Consider the following 26638-nt stretch of genomic DNA (forward strand, 5'->3'; position numbering starts at 1 on the left):
GCTGAGATCTATTAACTCGGCAAGGAGCAGCGATCGAATCAGGGCCTTCCTAACCTGTGTGGCTCAATTCTACACTTGCACTGCTTTTACCAGCTAAAGAAAGATGTTCTACTAGACCTGTTGGTGTTAAAGGCTGGGAATGATCGCCCAACCTCCTCCATCCCTACAACCTGCCTCCACTTCCATTCTCCTTTGCTCTAACACTGGCCATTTACACCCCCCCCCCTCCCTTTGTCCCACCATTGGCTGCCTAGGCCTCTGCTCTGGAACTCCCTCCCTGAACCCCCGCCGCCTCTCCACCTCACTCTGCTACTTTACGCTCCTCTTTAAGATCCAACTCTTCGACCAAGCTTTGACACCGAGCCGTAGAAAGAGACATTAAGACAGGTGACTAAAAGCTTGGCCAAAGAGGTAAGTTTTAAAAAGGGTTTTAAAGGAGGAGAGAGAGGTGGAAAGAAGAAGAGGTTTAAGGAGGGAATTCCAGAGATTAGGGCCCAGATGGATGAAAGCACGGCCGCCAATGGTGGAGCAAAGGAAACAGGTTGCGCAAGAGGCCAGAAATGGAGGAACGCAGAGTTTTTTGGAGGGTTATAGGGCTGGAGGAGGTTACAGAGATAGGGAGAGGCAATTCCATGGAGGGATTTGAACACGAGGACAAGTATTTTAAAATTGAGGCCTTAGTGGCAGACACTGTGGGCTGGAACTCTGATGAAGCGATCTGCGGTTATAGACAAGAATACACTGGACTGTGTAAGAATTTTAATGGTTCTGATCTGCAGTTGCATGAACTGGAGCCACTAGCACCTGTATTCGGTGTCTGTTCTTGTATATTTCTGTTTGGGTTTTGGTCGTTAGGCCAGCCTGAAACCCCTATTTATTAACACCCCTCACCTCCCTATAAAATGAAATGGATTTTAAATGCCCATATGTGCACACTCCTTGGGCTTCCCTCTTCTTTCAGGTGGTTGAAGTGTACAAAGGCTGACCCAATTTCACACACTCACACAGTAACCTATTCACTGACACAATGCTATAATTAGATATGGGCACAACCTGCCCTGGATGCCTATAGCTTCAGCTGTGTCTCAGTGGATTGCGTCTTTATCAATCTGACAGATTAACAAAGGAACATTTTGACAAAGGGAGCAAGACACGCTTTCTTCACTTTCATGCCTGTCTGTTAAGGAGCTATACATGGAAGATAGAAAGTGTGAATACACAATGTTAGCGCTAACACATGCACTAAATATGCAGTAATTCAGTGCATTGACATTAATGGAGCGTTGTTTTTTTTTCTAAGCCTTCTACTGGGACCAAACTGGTTTAACGTTACTTAATACACAAACCCAGACCTGAACATTTTTTTCTCTTATTAAAGACAGGCTGGTCCCTTCTACATCTTTACCTCGTGTTTGGCAAGTCTTATTTTCCTTTGTTTACAAACACTCTTCTATTAACCTTCATGCTGCTGAATTAACAGGAACAAAAGCAAAAATACTGCAAATGCTGGAAACCTGAAATATAGAGAGAAAATGCTGGAAACACTCAGCGGCTGAGGCAGTATCTGGGGGTCTACCTGCTTATCTTCCGCCACATTCTTGTACCGTTGGAGCCGTCCCTTTGCCAGATTTTCCATCCTTCCCTCCTCCTCTGCTGTAACCCTTTACATCTCCTCGTTTACACCTTTCGTTTCTAGACGTGTCTCATTAACACCTCCTTTTGCCTCGCACCATCATCACTTTTGTCATTTAATCACTCTTGCCTTCCACCCTATCACGGATCTTTGTTCTTTCCCTGCCCCCACTTCTCCCTGGCTCTGTAACTTGCTGAAGAGCTGCTCATCTCTCGTAACATCTTCCTGTTCTGATGGAAGGTCATCGACCTGAAAGGTTGGGGAGAATTTCCCAACCCCAACCCGCCCCCCAACCCACATCCAGTTTTAACGGAGGTGGGACGGGAGGACAACCTGATCCCAAGAGGCTGGTCGCTCATTTATAAATATTATAATGAGGCTGGTGTGCCTCAGAGTTAAGCACCAAATTTAACTGTGGCTGGTCAGGTTTTACAGGCCTCTGAGATCCCGCCAGTTAAAGTAAGACGAGGACTGCTGGATCCAGGAGGTAAGTGTCTTTACAGTTACCTCCTGGATCCAGCGTCCCTGCCTAACTCACCCCCCCTAACCCTAACCCCCTCCCAGAGGCCTTCGATCCCCCCCACGAGCCTTCCGACCCCGCCCGCCCCCACCAACGAGGCCTCTGATCGCCTTCCCGGACTCCCCTCGCCCAACCGTCGCTCCTCAGTCCAGCCCCGATGTTTAGAATCACAGGGGCTGATTTTGCCAATGGGGAGCTTTTGGAGGCGGGACTCCCACTTGTCGGGTTTCAGTCCCGCCTCCATCAACTTCTGGCCCACCCATGCTATTTTCCATTGCTTGAGCTTGTTAAGCCCGCCCAGCAGGTTTAGCAGGCGGATTAAGGGAAAGCCGGGTACAGAGAACGTCAGCGTATGACGTTTCATTTGTCAAAAATTTTTTGACAGATGAATTGTCATCATTTGACAGCTCTGTGAAGCTGTCAAACACTGACATTCTCTGTAGTTTGATGAGGTCTTGTACTCAAGACTCATCAAACCTCTTTATTTAGCAGAAATTAGATGGTTGTTGCATTGGAGAATGCAATGGCCATCTATCATCTCTACCGCGGAGGTGCGAGACTCTCCACATACACACCGATTGAAGCCTGCAGGAAGAAACAAAGGTAAGTACACTTTTCTAACAATTTGCACTTACCTCAGATACTCACCTCTCCACACTTGCACCCATCACTTACCTCCACAACACACTTTTGGACCCCTCCGACCCCCGCAGACCCATTATTCGCCTCGATGACCCTGGTGGGGTTCGGAGCCTTCGGGAAGCCTGCACTTCAGGACTTAAAATGGGGATAATCCTATTTTTTGCCTGTTAACTACCTGAGGCTACCCGCCTCCTGGCAAGATGGCATGGAGGCGGGTTGGGGGCGGGTTAGGCACCTGCCCCCAAATTCTGAAATTTTCCCGGCAGTCCCGCCTCCCCAGGACTGGTAAAATCGCCCCATAGTCATAGAATGGTCACAGCACAGAAGGAGGCCATGTGGCCGATCGAACCCGTGCCAGCTCTCTGCAAGAGCACTTCAGCTAGTCCCACTGGCCCCGCCCTTTCCCTGTAGCCCTGCAAAAAAAATGTCTTCAGGTACTTATCCAATTCCCTTTTGAAAGCTGTGATTGAGTCTGTCTGCCTCCACCACCCTTTCAGGCAGTGAATTCCCGATCCTAACCACTCGCTGCGTAAAAAAGTTTTTCCTCGTGTCGCCTTTGGTTCTTCTGCCAATCACCTTAAATCTGTGTCCTCTGGTTCGCGACCCTTCCGCCAATGGGAACAGTTTCTCTCTATCTCCTCTGTCCAGACCCCTCATGATTTTGAACACCTCTCTCAAATCTCCTCTCAACCTTCTCTGCTCTAAAAGGAGAACAACCCCAGCTTCTCCAGCCTATCCACATAACTGAAGTCCCTCATCCCAGGAACCATTCTTGTAAATCTTTTCTGCACCCTCTCCAAGGCCTTCACATCCTTCCTAAAACACAGTGCCCAGAATTGGACACAATACTCCAGTTAAGGTCAGACTACTGTTTTATAAAAGGTTCATCATAACGTCCTTGCTCTTGCACTCTATACCTCTATTTATGAAGCCCAGGATCCCGTATGCTTTTTTAGCTGCTTTCTCGACCTGCCCTGCCACCTTCAACGATTTGTGCACATACCCCCAGGTCTCTCTGTTCTTGCACCCCCTTTAGAATTGTACCCTTTAGTTTATATTGCCTCTCCTCATTCTTCCTACCAAAATGTATCACTTCGCACTTTTCTGCATTAAATTTCATCTGCCACGTGTCCGCCCATTCCACCAGCCTATGTAGTCTATCACTCTCCTCCTCACTGTTCACTATACTTCCAAGTTTTGTGTCATCTGCCAATTTTGAAATTGCACCCTGTACTCCCAAGTCCAAGTCATTAATATACATCAAGAAATGCAGTGGTCTAACCCCTGGGGAACACCACTGTATACCTTCCTCCAGTCCAAAATACAACCACTACTCTCTGTTTCCTGTCACTTAGCCAATTTCATATCCATGCTGTCAATGTCCCTTTTATTCCATGGGCTTCAGCTTTGCTGGCAAGCCTATTATGTGGCACTTTATCAAATGCCTTTTGGAAATCCATGTGCACCACATCAACCGCACTGCCCTCATCAACCCTCTCTGTTACCTCATCAAAAAACTCAATCAAGTTAGTTAAACACGATTTGCCTTTAACAAATCCATGCTGGCTTTCCTTAATTGATCCACACTTGTCCAAGTGACTTAATTTTGTCCCGGATTATCGTTTCGAAAAGCTTCCCTACTACAGAGGTTAAACTGTCTGGCCTGTAGTTGCTGGGTTTATCCTTACACCCTTTTTTGAATAAGGGTGCAACATTTGCAATTCTCCAGTCCTCTGGCACCACCCTCGTATCTAAAGAGGATTGGAAGATTATGGCCAGTACCTCTGCAATTTCCACCTTTACTTCCCTCAGGATGCATCCCATCCTGGTGACTTATCTACTTTAAGTACAGCCAGCCTTTCTAGTACCTCCTCTATCAATTTTTTACATAGGATATACGGCACAGAAACAGGCCATTCGGCCCAACCAGTCCATGCCGACGTTTATGCTCTACACGAGCGTCCTCCTGTCTTTCCTCATCTAAATCTATCAGCGTAACCCTCTATTCCCCTCTCCCTCATATGCTTCTCTAGCCTCCCCTTAAATGCATCTATACTATTCGCTTCAACCACTCCCTGTAGTAGCAAGTTCCACATTCTCACCACTCTCTGGGTAAAGAAGTTTCTTCTAATTCCCTATTGGATTTCTTGGTGACTATCTTATATTAATGGCCTCTAGTTATGCTCTTCCCCACAAGTGGAAACACTCTCTCTGTATCCACTCTATCAAAACCTTTCATAATTTTAAAGACCTCTATTAGGTCACCCCTCAGCCTTCTTTTTTCAAAGAGAAAAGAGACCCAGCCTGTTCATCCTTTCCTGATATGTATACCCTCGCATTTCTGGTATCATCCTTGTAAATCTTCTCTGCACCCTCTCCAGTGTCTCTATATCCTTTTATAATATGGCGACCAGAACTGTACGCAGTACTCTGGTCTAACCAAAGTTCGATACAGGTTTAGCATAACATCCCTACTTTACAATTCTATCCCTCTAGAAATAAACCCTAGTGCCTGGTTTACTTTTTTTATGGCCTTGCTAACTTGTGTCGCAACTTTTAGTGATTTTTGTACTTGTACTCCTAGATCCCTTTGTTCCTCCACCCCACCCAGACTCGCACCCTCCAAGTAATAAGTGACCTCCCTATTCTTCCTACCAAAATGTAAAACCTCACAATTATCTGTGTTGAACTTCATTTGCCAATTATATGCCCATTCTGCAAGTTTATTTAATGTCCTCCTGTAACTTGTTGCAGTCCTCAGTATTGACTATCCCACCCAATTTGGTGTCAACTGTAAATTTAGAAATTGTGTTTTTGATTCCAAAGTCTAAATCGTTAATGTAAATTGTGAACAGCAGTGGTCCCAACACTGATCCTTGTGGAACACCATTACCCACCTCCTACTCTCTGCTTTCTGTCTTGAAGCCAGCCAGCAGTCCATTCTGCTACTTGTCCCCTGACTCTGCATTCTCTGACCTTGTTCATCAGTCTATTATGGGGTACCTTATCGAAGGCCTTTTGAAAATCCAGATAAATTACATCCACTGCATTACCATTGTCTACTCTCTCTGTTACCTCTTCAAAAAATTCAATAAGGTTGGTCAAGCAAGACTTTCCCTTTTGAAATCCATGCTGCCTATTCATTATTAGAATTTTGGTTTCTAGATGTTCTTCTATTTTCTCCTTTAGTTGGGATTCCATTATTTTTCCTACCACCGAGGTTAAGCTGACTGGTCTATAATTCCCTGGACATGTTCTATCCCCAATGTGGTAAACCACTGTTTGTATTCCACTGTGTACATGCCTGGACATGCCTCGGCTGACTCCTCCCACAAGTCCTAGTATAAAGGTGACTGCTCCCCAGCCCTTTGTATTTCTGGACCGGTCGACCACTCGAGGCAGACCTTCATTCTTTTGTTAATAAAAGCCTTTAGTTACTCTCTTAACTCTCAGTCTTTTATGAGTAATTGATAGCGCATCAAATTTATTAACAAAATTTTTATAATGGAGAAGATCCTCACACCAGCATGCCTGGACTTAGATCATCGGGAGGCGGACTCATCCACCAAGTTCACTCACTGGCTTAAGTGTTTCGAAAAATTCCTGACCGCCTCCGCAGCAATCAAATCGGACGAGGACAAACTGGATGTCCTGACCTCCAAAGTGAACCACCGAGTGTACTCGGTCATCCAAGACGCGACCTCGTACGCGGACGCTATCAAGCTCCTCAAGGACCAGTACACGCGCCCAGTGAACGAAGTGTACGCCAGGCACCTTCTGGGGAGTCGTAAACAACAACCTGGGGAATCGACCGTGGAATACCTTCAGGCACTGTCTGTGCTTGGCCGGGCCTGTGGTTGTAAGGATGTAAAGGCCGCCGTGTACACAGAGGAACTTATCCGGGACGCTTTTGTAGCGGGCCACAGATACAATTACACCCGACAGCGACTGTTGGAGCAGAGTGACCTCGACCTCAACAAGGCCTCTGAACTCGCACTATCATTGGATGCAGCCTACCGGGGCATGGATGCCTACTCCTCTGCACCGTGGACGCCGCGGGGAAGGACAGCCTGGGACACGATAGGACCGCCTCATAGCGCCGTGCCACCCCAGCCACACCCCAGCAACAGCCCAACTACCGCAGCAGTGTCCCAAGGCCAGACAGCAGTGCCCCAAGGCCAGAAATGCTACTTCTGTGGCCAGGCAAAATACCCCAGAGCGCGCTGCCCGGCGAAAAACGCGATCTGCTCGGGCTGCGGGAAGAAGGGACACTACGCTAACGTCTGCAGGGCCAAAGCCACCCCGAACCCCAGCAGCGCCGCGTGTGGGCCATGCGGGCCGCCATCTTGGGCCTCCCCGGCCATGTGCGAACCACCGGTACAGCAGCCATTTTGGACGCCTCCAGCCACATGGGGATTATGGACGCCGCCATCTTGGACGACAGCCGGAACGCAGCAGGCCCCCAACACCGCCTCATCTGATACCCGCAGCGACACACCGACCCCTACGCTGGCATCCGTTACACTGGACCAAGCGAGACCGCACCAGCTGGCCAGTTCCACAATGGACATTAAGGTAAATGGCCACGATACAATCTGCCTTTTTGACTCTGGGAGCACGGAGAGCTTCATCCACCCCGACACGGTGCGGCGTTGCTCTCTCCCAGTCCTGCCTGCGCACCAGCGGATTTCTATGGCCTCCGAGTCCCAGTCGGCGGACATCGGCGGCTACTGCGTGGTGACACTCGTAGTAGACGGGACCGTGTATGATCATTTTAAACTTCTGGTCCTGCCCGACCTCTGCGCTGCCGTCCTGCTGGGGTTAGATTTTCAGTGCCACCTTAAAAGTGTTACGATGGCGTACGGTGGACCCCTACCCCCACTCACAGTCCGCAGCCAGCAGCTCCCAAATTGCCCGCCGCGCACCAGGTGCAACCTCTCCACACTCAGAGTCACCCCCCCCCCCACTGTTTGCTAACCTCACCCCCGACTGTAAGCCCATCGCCACAAAGAGCAGGCGATACAGTGCCGGGGACAGGGTTTTCATTAAAACCGAAGTGGAGCGGCTCCTGAAGGAAGGGATTATTGAGGGCAGCACCAGCCCCTGGCGAGCCCAGGTTGTGGTCGTTAAGACCGGCGAGAAGCAGCGCCTGGTCATCGACTACAGCCAGACAATAAATCGCTACACCCTGCTGGACGCCTACCCACTCCCCCGCATAGCTGATACGGTCAACCAGATCGCGCAGTACCGCGTCTTCTCGACCATTGACCTGAAATCAGCGTACCACCAGCTCCCTATCCGCCCTGAGGACCGCCAATATACTGCCTTTGAGGCAAACGGCCGCCTCTACCACTTCCTTAGGGTTCCCTTTGGCGTCACCAACGGGGTCTCCGTCTTCCAAAGGGAGATGGACCGGATGGTAGATCAAAATGCGTTGCAGGCCACTTTCCCATATCTGGACAATGTGACCATCTGCGGCCGTGACTTGCAGGACCATGACGCAAACCTCGAAAAATTCCTCCGCACCGCCCAACTCCTGAACCTGACGTATAACAAGGAGAAGTGCATATTCCGCACAAACCGCCTCGCCATCCTTGGCTGTGTTGTGGAACACGGAGTCATCGGCCCCGACCGGATGCGTCCCCTTATGGAACTCCCACTGCCCCACTGCCTCAAGGCCCTGAAGAGGTGCCTAGGGTTTTTCTCCTATTATGCCCAGTGGGTCCCCTACTATGCGGACAAGGCCTGTCCGCTGATCAAGTCCACCTCTTTTCCCTTGACGGCAGAGGCCCGCTTAGCCTTCCACCGTATCAAGGAAGACATTGCCAAAGCCACCATGCACGCAGTGGACGAATCCATCCCCTTCCAGGTGGAAAGCGACGCGTCCGACTTTGCCCTGGCCGCTACCCTCAATCAGGCGGGGAGACCCGTGGCCTTCTTTTCACGAACCCTCCAAGGCCCGGAGACCAGACACTCCGCTGTTGAGAAGGAGGCCCAGGCGATTGTGGAGGCTGTGCGTCATTGGAGGCACTACCTGGCCGGAAAACGATTTACCCTGCTCACTGACCAACGTTCAGTTGCTTTCATGTTTAACAACAAGCAGAGGGGCAAAATCAAAAATGACAAGATCGTGAGGTGGAGAATCGAACTTTCCACCTACAATTACGAGATCTTGTACCGGCCCGGGAAGCTCAATGAACCCCCGGATGCGCTATCGCGTGGCACCTGCGCCAGCGCGCAGATCGATAGACTGCGGGCCCTCCACAATGACCTCTGCCACCCGGGGGTCACCAGGTTCTTCCACTTCATCAAGGCCCGCAACCTGCCTTACTCCATTGAGGAGGTCAGGACCATGACCAGGAACTGCCAAGTCTGCGCTGAGTGCAAACCGCACTTTTATAGACCAGACAGGGCCCACCTGATAAAAGCCACTCGCCCCTTCGAGCGCCTGAGCGTTGATTTTAAAGGGCCTCTCCCCTCCTCTGACCGCAATGTGTACTTCCTCAATATTATTGATGAGTACTCCCGTTTCCCGTTCGCCATCCCCTGCCCGGACATGACCAGTGCCACGGTCATTAAATGTCTGAACGACCTCTTCACCCTGTTCGGTTTCCCCAGCTATATCCATAGCGACCGGGGCTCATCGTTTATGAGCGACGAACTCCGTCAGTACCTGCTAACTAGGGGTATTGCCACAAGCAGGACCACCAGTTACAACCCCCGGGGGAACGGACAGGTGGAAAGAGAAAATGCGACAGTTTGGAAGGCCGCCCTGCTAGCCTTAAAGTCTAGGGGCCTTCCAACCTCCCGCTGGCAGGATGTGCTCCCCGATGCGCTCCACTCTATTCGGTCACTGCTCTGCACTGCCACTAACGCCACCCCTCATGAGAAAATGTTTGTATTCCCAAGGAAGTCCACATCGGGGACATCGCTACCGCCATGGCTGACGTCCCCAGGGCCGGTCCTACTGAGAAGGCACGTGAGGACCCATAAAACGGACCCCTGGTCGAGGGTCGACCTCCTCCACGCCAACCCCCAGTATGCTTACATTGCATACCCGGACGGGCGGGAGGACACAGTCTCCATAAGAGACCTTGCACCCTCGGGGGCCGCAGTAACCCACTACTCACTACCACCCCCCCCCCCCACGATCCGATATCCAGCCCCAGCAGACGGCAGGCCTGGGCCCCGCGACCCGCTCGACATCTACGAGGACGACACGCCTGTGCCACAGCCCACGCAGGACTCGACACCGGAAGCTCCACTACCCCTGCCGTCGCCACGCCGATCACAGCGGCAGACAAGACCTCCGGAGAGACTCCAATACACTAACATTTAATACACTTCACCCTGCCGGACTCAATTTTAAACAAGGGGTGAATGTGGTAAACCACTGTTTGTATTCCACTGTGTACATGCCTGGACATGCCTCGGCTGACTCCTCCCACAAGTCCTAGTATAAAAGGTGACTGCTCCCCAGCCCTTTGTATTTCTGGACCGGTCGACCACTCGAGGCAGACCTTCATTCTTTTGTTAATAAAAGCCTTTAGTTACTCTCTTAACTCTCAGTCTTTTATGAGTAATTGATAGCGCATCACCCCCTTCTTAAATATAGGTATTATATTATGATAGCTATCCGCCAGTCCTCTGGCACTTCACCTTTTTCTAATGAATTATTAAATTTGCGTAGTAATGCCTTGGCTATCTCTTCCCTAGATTCTTTTAAAGTGCATGGATGCAATCCATCTGGACCAGGGGTTTTATCCTCTGAGTTTGATTAATTTATTTAATATATCCCCTTTTTAATTTTAAATGCACTTATCTCATTATTAATCTCATCATCCAATGTCATGTCCACCTGTTCTATCCCCCTGGTAAATACTGAAGCAAAATAATGATTTAATATTTCTGCCATCTCTCTATCGTTACCTGAGGTACTATCCTGTCTATCCCTTAATGGCCGTATTCCCATCCCAGCCTTCCTTTTTTTATTGATGTGCCTATAAAATATTTTACTATTTTGTTTTGTATTCCTTGATAATTTAATTTCATAGTTCCTCTTTGCCTCCCTAATTGTTTTTTTTTTACTTCTCTCCTAATCTCTTTGTATTCTCTCTTATCATGCACTCCCCTGCTGGGTGTGTACTTAATGTATGCCTCTTTCCTTACCCTCAATCGTTCCCTTATGGCTTTATTCATCCAGGGAGTCTCATTATTGTTTAGTTTGTTCTTTCCTTTTAGCGGATTATATTTTTCCTGCACTCTGTTGAACACCGTTTTAAATGTTTCTCATTGCTATTCTACATCGTTCTTTGCCAATATTGTTGCCCATTTTTTTCCACCCCCAAGTTATATTCTCAGCCCCTCAAAATTAGTTTTTAGCCCATCCAGTATCTCCATTACCTCATCTTTCATTATGACTGGCAGCATCTTCTTCCTTGGTAAAGGCAGATGCAAAGTACTCCTTTCGCACCTCAGCCAAGCCCTCTGCCTCCATGCATAGGTCTCCATTTTCATCCCTAAATCGACCTCACACCTCCTCTTACTACCCTTTTACTATTTATATGCCGATAGAAGACTTTTGGATTCCCTTTTATGTTAGCTGCCAATCTATTCTCATATACTCTCTTTGCCCTCTAGCTTCCTTTTTCACTTCCCCTCTGAATTTTCTATATTCAGCCTGGTTCTCACTTGTATTTGCAACCCTGACATCTGTCATACGCCCACTTTTACTGCTTCATCTTACTCTCTATTTCTTTCGCCATCCAGGGAGCTCTGGCTTTGGTTGCCCTACCTTTCCCCCTCGTGGGAAATGTACCTCGACTATACCTGAAACATCTCCTCTTTAAAGGCAGCCCATTGTTCAATTACAGTTTTGCCTGCCAATCTTTGTTGCCAATTTACCCAGGCCAGATCCGTTCTCAACCCACTGAAATTGGCCTTCCTCCAATTAAGTATTTTTACTCTAGATTGCTCCCTGTCCTTTTCCATAGCGAATCTAATCCTTAGGATACTTTGGTCACTGTTCCCTAAATGTTCCCCTACTGACACTTGCTCCACTTGACCCAGAACCAGATCCAGCAATGCCTCCTTCCTCGTTGGACCAGAAACATACTGATCAAGAAAGTTCTCTTGAACACGCAAGAAATTCTTCCCCATCTCTGCCTTTTACACTATTACTATCCCAGTCTATATTAGGATAGTTGAAGTCTCCCATTATCACTACTTTATAGTTCTTGCACCTCTCTGTAATTTCCCTGCAAATATGCTCCTCTATATCCTTCCCACTCGTTGGTGGCCTATAGAATACACCTAGTAGTGTAATCTCGTTTAACTCGAACCAAATAGATTCTGTCCTTGACCCCTCCAGGACTTCCTCTCTCTCCAGCACTGCAATATTCTCCTTGATCAATACTGCCACCCCACCTCCTTTCTTTCCTTCCCTAAACACCTTGGGGGCAAAATTGGGTTGCACCCCCTTTGGGGAGCCAACATCGCCGGGACGATACTTTTAGCACCCCGAAAAAGTTAGCTCCCCCGCACCCAAAATTCACTGGTAGCGCCCCAAGAGGGAGGCGGGGCACTACTGGAAGCGCCCGCCTCCCTCTTGGGGCGCTGTGAGTGAATATCGCGGCGCTACATGCAGCAGCGCCACGCTCTGCGGCAAGTCGCGCCACGGTACTGCAGGCCTTCCTCCCTTTATGAAAGAGGAGGGGCCTAGCACAGCGCGACCCAGGGCCCAGTTGGGCCACCAGGGATCAGAGTGCCGGCAAAAGAGCCCGGCACTCAAGAGAAGTGTCGGGCTCACGGAGCGTAGCCGGCACCCCGTGGTGGGGGGGGGGGGGGGGCTGCACAGGAGGCCAGGGACAGCAACAGGGGCAGGTGCTGGCAGGTGGCCAGCAACAAAAATGGCCGCCCGGCACCTCCCCTTTAATTTGCGCCGCACCGGCCGCAGGTAGTCGTCCTTGACCCTGTCGGACATAGCGTCCGGTGGTAAGTCAGGGGGCGCTGCCGAAGATTGTGGCCGGGGCACGAGTGGGGCGCTGCCAACGGCAATGACGTCATCGCCGGAAGGCGCAGCGCCGCGGGGCACTAACGGTTACCACCGCCACTAACCTCCCGCTGAATTCTGCGGGCGGCATTAGCGGTGCCACGCCCAGGCGCTAGTTGCTTTGCGCCCCGTTAGCGCCCTCTTAGGGCTCTAATGGGAGGCACAAATCAACCAAATTTTTCCCCTTATATCCAGGAATATTTAGTACCCAATCCTGCCGTTTTTTTGAGCCAGGTTTCCGTTATCACCATGACATCATATTCCCATGTGGCTATTTGCACCTGCAACTCACCACCCTTATTTGCCACACTTTGTGCGTTTACACACATACACTGTAAACCTATCTTAGACCTTCGTGTATTCTCTCTTCATCTTCCCCCAGCTAATACCGTTCTATTTCTTACTCTAGTGCTATCTGTCTCTCCCAATCCTTTGTGCACCTTGTTTCTCCTTCCTAATGCTACATCACAGAAGCCCCACAGTGCAGGTAGAGGCCATTTCGGCCCATCAAGCCTGCACCGACACATATCCCACCCGATCCCCGTAACCCCTACACCAACACATATCCCACCCTATCCCTGTAACCCCAAGTATTTAATCCCCCTAACACTAAGGGTCAATTTATCATAGCCAATCAACCTAACCCGCACATCTTTGGACTGTGGGAGGAAACCGGAGCACCCGGAGAAAACCCACGCAAACACGGGGAGAATGTGCAAACTCCAAACAGACAGTCACCCGAGGCCGGATTCGAACCCAGGTCTCTGGCGCTGTGAGGCAACAGTGCTAACCACTATGCCACCGTGCATCCTGGTGCCCATCCCCGCTTCCCCCCCCCACCGATGATGCTCAGGCTGGCCCGGATGCATTCTCTACCCCTGCCCCCCCCCCCACCCACACGATGATCCTCAGGCTGGCCCCGATCCTCCCCCCTCCCCCCCTTGATCTTCCTCCAGCCCCTGACCACCCCCCGGCCCCTCCCCCCCCCCCCCCACTCCTCTGTGTGGCCTAGTGCCGCAGGCCTACCCACCCGCAGCCTCGCCATCTGGCTAGCTTTGTAATGCAAATCAGGCCCTGCCGTTAAATTTGGCAGGGCCTGCGGGAAACCCGTTCTCCCAGGTTTCCTGACCGCTTTCGGAAGCCCCGCTCGCAACCCGCCTCCATATTAAAATTCAGGCCATTCGCTCCCTTCCTCTCTCCACAGATGCTGCCTGATTTGCTGAGTGTTTCCCAGGAATTTCGGTGAATAAACTGAAACTCTATTGTTGCCATGACAAAGGGTCAGAATGAAACATCCGAGACAGGAAGGCCCCTTAAATCGAACCGTCTTTAAAACGTAACGTCAGGTTTCAAGGCAAGACAACTCCGTTTCCATGGTTCTCAAAGAATGAAATCTGATGCCGAGGTTTTACCTTGAGATCGTATTGTCTGAGCTTCCTCTTCAAGGTGGAGTTGTCTCTTTCCATGCTGATCAATCTCTGCTTGATATCGTTGTAGGCGGTGATAAGTGCAAAGTGGGATGCGGAGTATTCCTCGCCCGTAAGGACCGTGTTGGGTGCGTCGTCCCACTCCACATCATGATGCAGCTCCTCTTGTGTCAAAATGCAGATGTCGTCTTCAAAGTTGAAAGAATCCATAGCAGCTGGTCAGCAAGGACCTGTCAAAGGCGAGATGAAATAGATCACTTTCATATGTATAATGTGCATGCATGAAAGCAGAAAGAAAGATTTGCATTTACATAGCGCCTTTCACGCTCTCGGGGCGTCCCAATGTGCTTTACTCAATGCAGTATTTTTGAAGTGTAGTCACTGTTGTAATGTAGGAAATGCCACAGTCAATTTGTGCACAGCAAGATCCCACAAACAGCAATGTGATAATGACCAGATAATCTGTTTTAGTGATGTTGGTTGAGGGATAAATATTGGCCAGGACACCGGGGAGAACTCCCCTGCTCTTGTTCGAAATAGTGTTGTGGATTCTTTTGCATCCACCTGGGAGGGCAGATGGGGCCTCGGTTTAGTGTCTCATCCGAACGATGGCACCTCCGACAGGGCAGCACTCCCTCAGCACTGCACTGGAGTGTCAGGCTAGATTTTGTGCTCAAGTCTCTGGAGTCGGACTAAAAGCAAGGCTCACCATACAGCCTCCTACACTTAAGGCCGAAAAATGATGGAACCTCGCTAAGTCTTCCCTTCCTTCCACAACCTAATGATACACTCAAGGAAAACTTTCAACACCTCCACGCATCTCATCTTAAAATGAGGCCAGAAATACATTTTACACCCCCTCGACAAGCCAGCTAATAAATCAGCAGCTTGGCGATGGCCCTGGATGTTATCTCAGAGCACTTTACCGTGGCAACTGGCTCCTCCTTTTCCCGGCCCATGCCACCTTTTCCTCTACTCGGCATTACCACCAATCACAGTAAAACCTTCTACAACCTAAAACTCAAGCTTGCCTTACTTAACTACTAGGCACGGATTTCTCTGGTCTTCTCAGCTACTTTCAATAACCTGCACTTTGGGCCTTAGAACCAAGATTTCTGAATTTAAAAATAAAATCTTTTACTAACAAAAGGGTTAACCACAATCAGCAGGGAGCCAATTCTTTGCTTAACATTGCTAACAGATTGAGTTTCCTTATATTGATAAAAATTCAATGGTTGCGTATTCAAAAAGAGGCTTTAAGAGATACCTGTACTTAGACATAGACTTCCTACTGAGACTTTTAAACCAACTCCAAAGCTCAAACTAATGATACTTACTGTCGACTTGGCAATCAGTCTATACAAAACTCTTAAACGTTGCTGTCGAACATTTTCAGACCTGTCTGTGCCTTTCTATATAAAAACCAAACCAAATGCCTGGCTCCAGGCTCTGATATTGCCCTTAGTTTCAGTTGCACTAAAGTTATTACTGTTACACTTTCACTTTCAATTACGGGGTTTCCTTTCTAACTGAGACATCAAAATATTAAAGTGACCACTCCCAGTGAGAAGATATTGCAAAGATTCTTCGCTTCGTAGCTTTAGAGATTAAAAAGAAATATTCCAATCGGGACGGGTTGGTTGGAAAATGCATTGCCCAATATGAAACACAGCCATACAGACCCGTAAAAGGAATCCAACACTGAGCCATGAAAGGAGACAGGAAGCCTGATCAAAGAGGGGTTTGGAGAAGACTTTTGAAGGAAGAGAAAAGTGTATGTCGTGTATTGATTGAGAGTTTGACACCAGTCAATACGGTAATGTAATGTGCATTGCATTATGGGAATTACCCAGGAAAGCAGCAGTCAGCCATTTTACCAATAAAGTAAAGATCACAGTTATGAGCCTGTCTGCCTGACTCTGATTTAATTCGACGTATCTACATGCTTGATTGAACGCATTAAAGCACAGATACAACAGTGTAGAAGCGGCGGAGTTTGCGGAGGAAGTTCCAGAGAGTGGAACCAAGGCAGCTGAAAACTCTGCTACCAATAGTAAGGCAAAGGGAGTTGGGGGGCAGAGCGGGGTGTGCGGGGCGGTGGAGTTAGAAAACTGAAGGGATAGGAGTAGCTGTGTTTTGGGCATTTGGGGAGGATGCAAACCAGAAAGGATGGCATTCATAGGATCATAGAATGATGCAGCACAGCAGGTCATTCGGCCCATCGTGCCTGTGCCGGCCCTTTGAAAGAGCTCTCCAATGAGTCCCACTCCGCTGCACTTTCCCCATAGCCCTGCAAATTTTCCCCTTCAAGTATTTATCCAATTCCCTTTTTGAAAGTTATTATTGACTCCGCTTCCACCGCCCTTTCAGGCAGTGCATTCCAGGTCATCACAATTTGATGCGTAAAAAAAAAGTTTCTCCTCATCTCCATCTCTGGTTCTTTTGCCAATGACCTTAAATCTGTGTCCTCTGACTACCAATCCTTCTGACACCAGAAACAGTTTCTCCTTATTTCCTCTATCAAAACCCTTCATTAAAATAAACGAGTCTGGATGTAACAAAAGCATGGATAAAGGTTTCAACGGCAGAGAGTCTGATGTAAGGGCAGAGTTGGAGATTGTTGTGGTGGTGTATATAGGCGGTCTGTGCGATGGAACGGAAATGGGAGCTGCAACTGAGCTCAGGGTCGAACAGCATGCCATAGTTACCAATGGCCTGGCTGAGATAGTAGCCGGAGAAGGAGATGTAATCAGTGGCAATGGATCAGATTCTGTGGTGAGGGCTGAAGACAACGGCTTCTGTCTTCCCAATTTTGAGTTGTAGGAAGTTGTGACTCATTTGCGATTGGAGAGCTGGTAGGCCTTCTTGCACTGTGATAGACTCGCTGACATATTTAGCTTCCCAAAGAAGGCGATTAACCACAGGTAAAACCTCCAAGAAGATGAAAAACCCAGGAGATATCTCTATAACCTTAAAGGTGAGCGAACAAAGACTTCCAGATATTAGTCTAATTTTCTAATCAATTTTACTCAGTCCTGATCAGCTCCATTTCACAGTGGATATTCACAAATTCCCAACAGGACTGGATCCCTAGTGTTACATAGCGTACTTGATCAGCTTGTCCTTATTTCTTCTGCTCTCAGTCACTCCCATTAGCAGACATTGTCTGGCTCTCTTTTTTGAAAGGATACTGGGCATAGCATTCATTATTTTTGGTGGGAATCTGTCTCACATATTCACCACCCTGTGAGATAAACATTTCTCCCAATCTCTGGTCTCACGTGAGGCCTGTGACCTTAAACAAGAGCTCCTCCCCTCTCTCCATTGATTGGTGGACGAAGGTACCAACTGCTGAGCAATACAAGAACAGGAAGGTCCCAGGTTTAACGTGTGGGCCTGTGTGCGAGTCACCTGTTCTTAACTGGGGTGTTACAACTGGTCACCGTCACCCTGGACAGGGGAGGGGGGGGAAAAGACACACACAAAAAATTAATTCCTCAGCACTATCAGCCTGTCTTGAGTTGGTTTAGGTTTTAGTTATAAATTAAATTCCAAATACTTCGTTTATTTCGTTCAAATAAGTGCAAATCAATTAGATGACAGAGCTCTGCAAAGCAGAGACCTCAAAGCTTCATTGTTGTTTAAATATTCAAAAACCTGAAGCAACAGCCTGACAGACTGGAACCGAGAAACATTTGGTTTTGTTCTTATTAGCATATAGTTTTTGGATTTTGTACTCATCAAGGGGCGGGATGTTAAGGCTTGTCATTATACTTGAAAGGGAAAAATTTGCAGGGCTACAGGAAGAGCGGGGGAGTGGAACTAATTGGATAGCTCTTTCAAAGAGCCGGCACAGGCACGATGGGTCAAATCATTTTTTTTCCCTCCTCAAACACTTCTGGTTGCAAATCCAGGTACCACAAAGCATTGCCTTCCTGGAAGCTGGATTATACACAGATCGTCCAAAATCTGCAATCTGCAGTCCTCTTTTTAATCAAAGGATCTAGGTTCTCCGGCCTTGTGAATCACCTTCTTTAAAACCACAGCACACGGGTATACCAGCTCAGAGGTACTGCATATGTAACATATATAAATGGCCCACATATAACCAAGGTGTCAGCCTTGGCTCAGTGGTAGCATTCCTGCCTCTGAGTCACAAGGTTGTGAATACAAGTCCCACTCCAGGGACTTCAGTATTTAATCTAGGCTGACACTCCATTGCAGTACTACACTATTGAGGAGTTCTCCCAGGTGGCCTGGCTAACATTTATCCCTCAATCAATATCACTAAAGCGAATTAGCTGGTCATTATCTCGCTGCTGTGTGTGCGATCTTGCTGTGCGCAAATCAGCTGCCACGTTTCAACAGTGACTACTCTTCAAAAGTACTTCATTGGTAGTAAAGAGCTTTGGGTTGCCCCCGAGGTCATGAAAGGCGCCATTTAAACGCAAATCGTTCTTTTTCTTTCACTTCTCCCCTCATCAAGCATTCCCTGGTCTGGTTTAGCGTAGTTCGATACAGATTAAAGCTCCCTCCCAGCTGTAACCTCCTAAAACTGCTCCTTACTCCAGCAGCATTTTCTCTTTTGCAACCTTTTTCCTGCACAATCTGAGGCAATTGAAATCTGGCCACTTTACAGTCAATGAACACCAAAAAAACATAGAAGATAGGAGCAGGAGTAGGCCATTCGGCCCCTCGAGCCTGCTCCGCCATTCAATGAGATCATGGCTGATCTCGGGGCCCTCCAGCAGCATTGACAGACAATATAAGGGTAAGGGCAGATACACAGGATCAAATACTGTCGGGCTCTCTGCACTTGTAACAGTGCAGGCTAATAACAGGTGTACACTATGGACTGGCACAGAATACAGGCACAGCATGTAAATCGAATGAAGGGTCCCACCTGAAGTGTTATATTAACACGTTGGGAGCAATTTTAACCCACCCCTCGGGAAATGGACAGGATTGGGTCGAACGCTGGCTTTACTGTCCGCCCAATTTCACTCTGCATTGAAGTCAATATCGAGCGGGGTGTAAAGCCACCGTTCTACCCGATCCCGTGCGTTTCCCGCCCAGCGAGTTGGGTTAAAATTATCCCCATTATTTCTGTTGCTTTATACTAATAAAACACATCTCTTGCAATACAGCAGAGCAGTGTAACTGGGCACTGTCCCCCTGGCTGCCTCTGAAAACCTGTAATTTCAGTATAACTCCGCCAGAGCAATCTTAGTAACAGGTCACAAAGTACAGATGAGGGAGGCCATTCAGCGAGCGTGTTAAGGGTTACGGAACCGAGGTGGGTAGATGGAGTTAAGATACAGAATCAGCCATGATCCAATCAAATGGCAGGATAGGCTCGAGGGGCTGAATAGCATCCTCCAGTTCCAGTGTCCAGCCCATTTAGTTCAGAGAAACCTACAGTTCCTCCATCACAGCCTCAGTTGCCTTGCGAATGATTTCAGAATGTTTTCCTCCACTACTTTACCTGGACGACTACCTCAGGTGCTAATCACTCTTTGTGTGAATGTGAATAGCTGTTTCCTGACCTCAATCCGGAATTTGTCTTTTCCCAGTTTTTTTTCCAACGAGCATCCCCTTGTTGTGGTTTAACTTGAAATAGGATGAACTTTTTCTATTCCCTTAATATCCCACTGAGCTATATAAACTCCCTTCCCATTCGCATCCCTTCTAGTCTGAGGAGCCGGAGGTTTCCTAATCCTCTCCTCCATACGTATTTGAACTTGATATCAGCCTTTGAGTTTGGTAAAGTGCATAGAAAGTACTTCCTCATGATAAATCCATCTTCCGAAGCTAAAGACCATCTCAGGCGGTTCTGGGAGTTGTCGGGTATGTTCAGTGAGTCAGGAGCACCCAGTTAAATAAAACAAAAGGAAAATAACTCTCAAAAATATCATAAGAAATTATATTGAAATAAAAGGTTTTGGAATCATTAAAAAAAATCAAATCAATCCAAACATAATGGGAATAGTAAATCTCAGACACCAGGTTGTCAGCATTGACTCAATCAGCACAAGTGGATTATAGGATTTAATTGACGAACGCTTTGTGCATTACAATCTGAGGCAATTGAAATCTGTCCACTTTACAGTCAATGAACACCAAAAAATAAAAGGGCTCTCCAGCAGCATTGACAGACAATATAAGGATAAGGGCAGATACACAGGATCAAATACGGTCGGGCTCTCTGCACTTGTAACAGTGCAGGTTAATAAAAGGTGTACACTATGGACTGGCACATAGTACAGGCACAGCAAGTCAATCGAATGAAGGGTCCCACCTGAAGTGTTACATTAACACGTTGGGAGCAATTTTAACCTAACCCACCCCTCGGGAAATGGACAGGATCGGGTTGAACGCTGGCTTTATCGTCTGCCCAATTTTATTCTGCATTGAAGTCAATATCGAGCGGGGTGTAAAGCCACCATTCTACCCGATCCTGTGAGTTTCCCACCCAGCGAGTTGGGTTAAAATGATCCCCATTACCATTTCCCTTTAACTAATCCACAATGTCTTTTGGACTTTAGGACCGAGGTCCCTGGAAGGACGTTACTATTTGCAGGAGTCTCCCCGGCACATACAGAAAAGTTTGCAAACCACAGATCTACACTGTTCCACAAACAGACGCCAATCCTGAGACAATGGCGGGGGGTTAATTCTCCTCCGCTATCCCATCCCAATTTTGGGCAGGATCACAGCGGACTTGTCCCTTGTAGCCTTCAGTACAATCCAGCGCACGCCAAACTGTATCACAGGTTTTTGCAATCTATACACCAGTGAAAGTTATACACCAGTGCAAGTGATCTTTCACCACTTGTCTATCCAGTGTAAGAGCTGTGTTTTACCAGTTGATGCAGTAGGTGTAATATACAGAGATTTGTATAAAAACTGTGAGCTCCCATTTACACTGGAAACCTAACAATTGGATCTAATCTGGTTCTTGCTTTCTGAATAGGCATTTTCAACTAAGTGATATGCCCTGTTAATCACAGAATAAAACATTTCAAATGTATTATCTTGGAGACTTGACACTGATGGCTTTTGTAATCCACTGAGGTAGCATCGGGGCCTCTGGGCTTTGTCATATGGCTCTCGAAGTCTAGTCTATTGTTTTCACAACAACTTTCATTTATATAGCATCTTTAACATAGTAAAATATCCCAAGGCGCTTCACAGGAGCAATTATCAAACAAAATTTAACACTCGGCCACAAAGGAGCATCTTAAAGGAGAGAGAGATAGAGAGGCAGAGAGGTTTAGGGAGAGAATTCCAGAGTTAAGGGAATTCAAGGATTTCAGGACTACTTACTTGAAGCCCAGTCACAGTTTGCCGCTCCCCAATACCTCAGTAAATGCACTGCCAAAGTAGAACTGAGCCACAGTGATCAGGAAGGGCCCAGTCTTAATCCCCCAGTCCCTTCTGAGTAGGCTCTATCAGCCAAGGTAGCAATAGGGAGGCTACAACTCACTTCAGTCCCATTCCGGAGACTTGAGCACAAAATCAAGGCCGACACTCCAATGCAGTGCTGAGGGAGTGCTGCACTGTCGGAGGTGCCGTCTTTTGGATGAGATGTTAAACAGAGGCCCCCGGCTGCCCTCTCAGGTGGACGTAAAAATCCCATGGCATTATTTCAAAAAAGAGCAGGGGAGTTCTCCCCGGTGTCCTGGCCAATATTTATCCCTCAACCAACATCACTAAAAAAGAATTATCCAGTCATTATCACATTGCTGTTTGTGGGAGCTTGCTGTGCGTAAATTGGCTGCCGCGTTTCCTACATTACAACAGTGACTATACGTCAAAAGTACTTCACTGGCTGTAAAGCACTTTGGGATGTCCTGAGGTCATGAAAGGCATTTTTGTAAGTGCAAGTTCTTTCTTTCAGGTCCCTGGGCTAAGGAGGCGGCGAGGGTGGGGGATGAAAATCAGCTCGTGTTATTACTCTGATTCACACCTGGTGCTCCATGCTGGCAGATGTGGACACAAGGTAAAGGACAGCATCGGGCTGGATTGTGTTGCCCTCCCCCCAAGATTGAATAACCTGCTGACACTCGAAGTTTGGTCTCACATTAGAAGAATGGGCAAGATATCAGAGGGCGAGTGCTACCTGCGGAATTACAGCATGACTCGGACTTCAGGAGAAAACATGAAATAAATGCCACTCCTGTGAAAGACTTGCATTGATTTAGAGCCTTTCACATCCCCGACATCCCAAAGTACCTCACAACCGATTAAATCCTTTTGAAGCACAGTCCTGGTAGTTATGTAGGCAAACACGGCAGCCCATTTGTGCACAGCAAGCTCCCACAAACAGCAATGAAATAAATGACCGGATCATCTGTTTTTGTGGTGTTGATTGAGGGAGGAATGTCAGCTAGAACACCAGCAGAATTCTCTGCTCAGTTTCAAAAATGTGCCACAGGATCTTTTACATCCACCCGAGAAGGGCAGACGGGGGCCTCGATTTAACACCTCACCCAAAAAAGACAGCACTTCTAGCAATGCAGCACACCCTCAGTGCTGCACTGAAGTCTCAGCCTAGATTATGCGCTCAAGTCCTGGAGTGGAGGGGAGAAAATTGGGGGGCAGAGGGTCGAGTTAGATTGGTTTGGGAGGTGACAAGTCCCATTTCTTATTCGATGTTCACATTCATACCTTGTTACATTAAATGGCCAAGAAATCACCAAACAAATCACAGTCTCCTGTGTGTTGAATATTAAATGGCAGAGTTATCTCCCTATGGGACATCATGATTTACTGTTCTGACTGTACTTACATTGTTCTCACTCCCAGTTGCACAAAAGTCATGTGCACTCTGTAAAGCATAGAGTACAATATATTGATTCATACCAAATTTAAGCAGCTTAACTCTGGAAATCCCCCAATAAAATGTACACAACTATTTTAGCAACTGATTTTCGGTTGTTGGGCAGGGGATGGAGAATGAGGATTTTGGGGAGTTTAGTCCATTTTATAATCTCAACGTAAATCAATCAGTTTGGCAACTCAGTATATTCCTTCCCCAACTTTTTTAATCCCTTCCACTCCTGAATGGGCTGCCTGGGGTTGGATATAGTTGCATGGGTACTGGCTGAGTAGGAGTAGACTATCCCATAGTGGAGGAGTCCACAACTGATCCTGATCCTGCACACAGACACAAGGGGGGGTCACTGGCTAGCAATCAGGAGTAGGAATTGCTACGCCAGGGTACTGAGGCCAGTGATAGCACCCCAAACCCCAGCTCAGATCAGCTAGAAGAACTTGCATTTCTGTAGCACCTTTCATGGCCTCAGGAATATTAAGGGAATCAAGGGAATATGGGGATAGTGTGTGAAGATGGAGATGAGGTAGAAGATCAGCCATGATCTTATTGAATGGTGGAGCAGGCTCGAAGGGCCTACTCCTGCTCCTATGTCTTATGTTCTAGAATGTTCCAAAGTGCTTGGCAGCCAATGAAGCTAACACAGATCAGAGCTCAAACCTGGAACCGTCTGTAGTAATCAGAATCAAAGCCATTCCAGTCAGGAAGAGTTAGGAGAACTCGAAGAACAAACTTCAATGGGCCAGATGGCGTTTTATGGCATTTACTTGCATGTATCATGCTGTACTGTGGTTGAACAACTGAGCCATTATGTACAATATATCCTGCAAATTTATGCTCTTGGAACTTATACAAATTAAATTTATTCTAAGCGGTTTATCATTGCCACATTAATAAAAATGGATAGATCTAATTTATATAAAGCTTAACTGTTCGAAGTGACTTATATTAACAACCGATTGTTAAGAAAAACTAAATTGCACTTTTAAATATTTGGGCTTCCATGTGTAAAGGTGCACGAGATTTACTTCTGTGAACATAAATCCCGCAGAGCAATCCTTTTGAAGATCAGATTTAAGAAAATAATCAAACTAGATGTTCGACAACATAATACAGCACAAACTCCAGCCCGTTTTTGTCGGCGTATAAAAATGCGTGCGCACTTGCTCCAACCCGGCATCTCGCCTTTAACAGCAAGGCAAGAAAAGGGGAGAAAAGATGCATTGCCGACTTTTAAAAACACGGTTGTCAAATAAACATGTTATTAAAGAGCAAATGTGGCAAGCCCTGGCGTGTAAAAGGAGGGAAATGCCGGACTGCACCGTATAAGTAGGCGGGACATTCGGATCCAAAGCGAAATAAACCAGAGAGATCGAAAAAAAATATGGCTGAGCGTTTTTGTCTTATCTGAAGGACGCGAGAGAGAGAGAGAGAGATGCCGGCTCCCTTTTATTCCAGACTGTTGTTCTATCCCGGTGTTCATGCATCTCTAGATGTGTGAAAGGTTGCACTCACGTGTTGCTGACTGATCTTGGGACCCCATCTGACAGCGGCAGTCTGACTCTTCCCAGGCTGATCTCTCTGTAACTTACACCCAACCGGACAATGTTGCAATTTCACTCCCCGCAGACGCACCACGTGGTGGCGCAAACTAAACACCTTCCACAGAACCGTATCATTCATGAGATGTTACACACACACACAAAAAAAGCTTCTCTTTGTATCCCCCCCCCCTCGGCAAACCAAACCGGTTCCACATTGGCAACATTTTTTAAATATTGGGATTTACCTCTTAAAATTGTACTCACTGGCGATGACGGTTCCGGGGGGGCGTCCCAGACGCTACAGAATTCAATAATATTTGTGCGGGCTTGTTATACACGAGTTGTCTGGCAAAACCGAGCGATGAAACCATCGCTCAGGCAGTCCGCTGCCATCTTCGGCATCCGGAGACAAGTGGGCGGTTTGTTTACATCAGGGATTTCCAAGACGGCAATCTCCCTTTTAAAGGGGTATTGTCCGCTTTGAAGAAGGGGGAAACATATCACGGTTTGGCAAACCTATATATTGTAAAACAAAAACCAAAAACAGGACAGCGTTGAAAACACTCCGCATCTTGAGAGAGAACATTTCGGACGTGCATCCTTCTTCAAAACTGGTTCATATCATGGGTTTACTTTGTACGTTATATTGTCAGGAAATTTATCTTTGCCTCTTCTCTCTCTCTCTCTCTCCAGATAATATATGGCGTACCACGAAGACAGTGCCCCTTTTAAAAAATATAAAAGAGGGGCGTTGTCACTGATGGGATGTTTCGAGGGCCAGCTCAGTTTGGAAAATGCTCCGGTTTTGGTAGTTTGATTTTTTTAACTGCAGTATTAACTTAAAAGAGAAGGAAAATCATGAGAGGGGATTTTGGTTGTTCAAAGTATTCCTCAATATGTTAAAAAAAAACATTAAAAAAAAAATCTTTTGATGTTTCAGCGATTTCACCGCACCATCATTTTAAGCCGCCTTCCCTCCAAACCACTGCTGCACTTCGGAGTGTGTTCCATTCATCTGAAGAGGAGCTGTGGCTTCAGACATGGCCCGGGTGTTTTCTGGTGTTGGAACGCTGCCGTTAAACACCGCCTGTTTTCTTGCATAGTTCCAAAGCTAGAGATTTAAAACAGAGGCAAAATGAGAAACAAAACGGTAAATGTTGGAAATCGGAAATAAAAATGGAACGTTCTGTAAATACACACCCGGTCAGTCAGCACCTGAAAGGGGCAATCGGAAGATAGAAACAGGAGTGGGCATTTCAGCCCCTCGAGCCTGTTCGCTAACAGATTGACAATTTGGGAGGAAGCCCGTTATGAAGGGATTCGCTTATCCTCCAGTTTCCAGCTCTCACAAACCGTCCACATTCAAAATGCTAGCTTCACTTTTCAGAGCAAACATTTTAACGGGGCAAATGACATCAATTAGTGTGAACGGGCTCTGACTGAGTCTACATCTCACTTCCTGGCATGAGGGGGCAGAAGAAAGAGAGAGTCGCCACGTAACTGAAAGACTTGCATTTATATAGCCACCTTTCACAACCCTAGGACGTCCCAAAAGCACTTTATAACCGATGAAGTACTTTCGAAGTGTCCTCATTGTTGTAATAGAATTGCTGCAGCCTATTTGTGCACAGCAGGCTCCCACAATGACATAAATGACCAAGACATCTGTGTTAGGTATTGGTTGAGGGCTAGGTGCCAGCTAGGACACCTCCCCTGTTTTTCTGCCAATAGTGCCCTGGGATTTTTTATGTTCACCCGAGGGACAGACAGGGCTACAGTTTAACATCTCATCCGAAAGATGACAGCTCCAACAGTGCAGCACTTCCTCAGGACTGCACTAAGTGTCATAGAAACATAGAAGATAGGAGCAGGAGTAGGCCATTCCGCCCCTCGAGCCTTCTCCACCATTCAATGAGATCATGGCTGATCATCCAAATTCAGTACCCTGTCCCTGCCTTCTCCCCATATCCCTTGATCACTTTAGC

At 47.4% G+C, this 26638-nt stretch overlaps 1 protein-coding gene across 1 annotated transcript in view; it reads right to left on the reverse strand.

Moving 5' to 3' along the window:
• tbkbp1 (TBK1 binding protein 1) overlaps nucleotides 1-26233 on the reverse strand; it is a 149789-nt gene extending 123556 nt beyond the window's left edge. The window contains exons 1-3 of the mRNA XM_085966017.1: nucleotides 25854-26233; nucleotides 24899-25764; nucleotides 14211-14503 (exon numbers count right to left, since the gene is read on the reverse strand). Coding sequence (XP_085822143.1) covers nucleotides 14211-14483 — 273 coding nt within the window. The 5' untranslated portion in view covers nucleotides 14484-14503; nucleotides 24899-25764; nucleotides 25854-26233. The remainder of the gene's footprint in view (nucleotides 1-14210; nucleotides 14504-24898; nucleotides 25765-25853) is intronic.
• Nucleotides 26234-26638: the final 405 nt, after the last annotated feature.

Source organism: Somniosus microcephalus, chromosome 24 (genome assembly GCF_052327205.1).
Source record: "Somniosus microcephalus isolate GS21.2 chromosome 24, FLI_Smic_1.0, whole genome shotgun sequence".
NCBI classification, from domain to species: domain Eukaryota; kingdom Metazoa; phylum Chordata; class Chondrichthyes; order Squaliformes; family Somniosidae; genus Somniosus; species Somniosus microcephalus.